Source organism: Loa loa (genome assembly GCF_000183805.2).
Source record: "Loa loa unplaced genomic scaffold supercont3.39, whole genome shotgun sequence".
Lineage (NCBI taxonomy): Eukaryota > Metazoa > Nematoda > Chromadorea > Rhabditida > Onchocercidae > Loa > Loa loa.
The window spans coordinates 330,843-333,948 of NW_018108219.1; the positions used below are offsets into that span (position 1 = coordinate 330,843).

At 23.1% G+C, this 3,106-nt stretch overlaps 2 protein-coding genes across 2 annotated transcripts in view; both read right to left on the reverse strand.

Annotated features, from left to right (window-relative positions):
* LOAG_14500 (hypothetical protein) overlaps window positions 1–161 on the reverse strand; it is a gene marked incomplete at both ends in the record, with an annotated part of 2,420 nt that extends 2,259 nt beyond the window's left edge. Inside the window, one exon of the mRNA XM_020448816.1 lies at window positions 111–161. Within this exon, the coding sequence (XP_020301066.1) occupies window positions 111–161 (51 nt within the window). The remainder of the gene's footprint in view (window positions 1–110) is intronic.
* Window positions 162–552: 391 nt separating this feature from the next.
* On the reverse strand, window positions 553–1,544 carry LOAG_14028 (hypothetical protein; the record flags this gene model as incomplete). Its single annotated transcript, XM_003149529.1, has 3 exons — window positions 553–720; window positions 1,013–1,196; window positions 1,501–1,544. The coding sequence occupies 3 exons, from the start codon at window positions 1,542–1,544 to the stop codon at window positions 553–555; spliced, it is 396 nt and encodes a 131-aa protein (XP_003149577.1).
* Window positions 1,545–3,106: the final 1,562 nt, after the last annotated feature.

Below are 3,106 nucleotides of genomic sequence, written 5' to 3' on the forward strand. Positions count from 1 at the left end.
TATATATATATATATATATATATATATATATATATATATATATATATAAGTAAATATGTCAAAAAATGGATAAATGATAATGAATGATTTGGTAAAAGTAAAATCAGTACCCCATATGGTTCGATTGCCACTTCACAACAAACTTCACTCTTTGATGACATTAAACAACCACTACTTGACTGATGCGCATGATATGTTCGGTAGCAAACAGAACTTTTCGTACAATTCCTGCTTTTTTTTATCGCAACATTTACAATTTTAATTTTTATTTTTTATAAAATAAAATTAACTTTTTTAATTAAATAATTGAAACGAAAAAACATTTCAAATTAATTTTCTTTCAAAAATATGCCATATTTTAATTTGAAAATCAATTTATCACAGGAAAAATTTTTAGTTAAAATGGCTAAAAATTAGATATGTTTTCTTTCTTTTTTTCCACTAAATTGATTAGTAAACAAAATTTAATATCTTTTCAACATTAATTAATAAAGATAATCTAAAATTTCTTTTTGAATAAAGATTTTTTATTAACAAAAAATTATTTTTATATTACTTATATTTATATTCATCCATACTACAATATTGTTCAGCACCAGCACAATCACAAATACATGTTGTCGTAATTACTGGAATTCCAAATTTATAGGATGCAGATATGGGAAATTGTTGTTCCATGCGAACATATTCAATGGTATGAATTTGTGTTCTCATTCCATCCTTTATCATTATTGTTATTATTATTATTGATAGCACTATTATTATTATTATTATTATTATTATTATTATTATTATTACCATTATTACTATTAGCATTATTATTTGTCTTTTATGATTTTGTGACAATTTAATAGTTGCAAAAATCTGAAAAATATTATACCTATATTGACAAACTGTCAAAAAAAAAGGAATCAAGTTATGACAAATTCTAATTTTTCTCATTTCCTTTTAGAATTTCTTTTTTTTACAAAAATATTTGAATATTTTTTTATTTTTATTCTTGATTTTATACCGAAAAATTAAGACATAATGTTTCTTTAAGTGTTAAATCAGCAACAGTTGTAGTGATTTCTTGAATGCGCTTTCCGGAATCGTCCATATTTGCAACATTACCCTGAATTGGTGTTATCCGGGTACAATGTACCTCACTTGTTAGTATGCCACAAATTATATGTTTCCAAAGCACTGATAATAGCCTAAAACTTGATTTTAATTTCATTTGACTCTTTCATTTTTTTTAACTTTATATAGAAAATGAAAGAAAAAGCAGAAAAATAAAGTCAAACAGAATTTGTCAAAATCAAATTTCTATCGAATGATTCAACCTGAAAAAGTTCATACATTTACTGTAAATTGAGCTTCGAGTAAAATAGCCTTAATAAATGAGAAAAAAAAAGTTCAAAAATCATTTATTAGATTTAAAATTTTTTTTGCTTAATTTTAGAACTCAAAAAATGATGTCTTCTCCCATTTTTTCCAAATTTTCAAATTTCAAAATACTTCGATGAAAACCATTTGATCTTTTCATTTCTACATCGTTTCATCCCTCCTAATCTAACCGAATTTTTATCGCCTCAAAGATGATAATATCGTGATTCTAAATGTCATTGAAAATGCGCGAGGTTTATTTTCCTTATTTATTCAATCATTTCATATTCCAATTATAGCTATACTCACTTCCAAGCAAGTATTACATAAGAAGTTTACCAATCAAAGATAAAGAATGTTTAAATGTGAGAGTGGACATTGGAATGACCTGGTAAGTGTACTTTCACTTACAAAATATAGAAATTTGTGTTGATTGTGAACATCTGAAGGGTTCTTAGCGGTCACTGAGCTGTCCTCGCAAATTGTGAATCTTAAGTGTACCCAAATTGATGATAACCCTTTAATTTGTCGGTCTATACACTAATGCAATAGGCTGTTATTGCTTGTTGTTACATCATCACTGACCAAAACTGGTCAGTTTTAGGTATGCCGTAAGTAACAGGTACTAAAATAAAGCATATCATTTGAAAGGGAATTATTCAAAGAGAACATTTCAAAATCATCACGAATCATTATTGCATAATATTATGACAATTTTGTAATAATACTATAAACAAATTTATAAAATCTCACGTATACACATTATAATTAACTAATTAATTATTTATAAATAGGTAAACAATTAAATTAATTGGAAAAATTTTTTGCAAAAATTACAGATAGAGATGATTTGTTAAAAATACGAATTTTTTGATTGTATTCACTCAGCTACAGTAGTAAACAAACAAAATGAAAAAAAAAAATAGTATTTGTTACTAAATTAAAACATTTTTTTTATTTATTGATAGATTAGTAAGAACAAAAGAACAAATGTACACACATACAGGGGAAGAGAGAAAGGGAGAGAGAGAGGAGAGGGAGAGAGAGAGAGAGAAGGAGAAATTAATCAACGTTAAGAAATGAAGTAAATAAATGAAATTTCGATATATTTGTTAGATGATAAGATTATTGAGAGTTAAAAGATGGAAAGAATATCAAAAGAGTAGCAGGGATTAGTGTAAGATTTAGGATAAGTAAAGAAAAACTCAAAGAAAGACTGGAAAAAGAATGGAATTAAATTGGAATTAAAAGTAGAGAAAGAGGAAAAAGTAATAAATGTATTACTTTTGTTTCTAAGTAATTTTTGCTATATTTAAAATAAATTTATACTGATTATGATGATATATTGGAAATATAATTATCATTAATTGCAATTGTATTGGTAAACTTATCATTTTCTTTCAATCTTATTACCATTATTATTATTACGATTATTATTATTATTACTAATATTGTTATTATCATTATCAATAATAACATTATCATTAATAACAATTTATTAATAATAATGTTATTATTACTGTTATCATTATTTTCATTATTATTATTATTATTATTATTATTATTATTATTATTATTATTATTATTATTATTATTATTATTATTATTATTATTATTATTATTATTATTATTATTATTATTATTATTATTATCATTATTGTTATTATTATTATTATTATTATTATTATTATTATTATTATTATTATTATTATTATTATTATTATTATTATTATTAGTT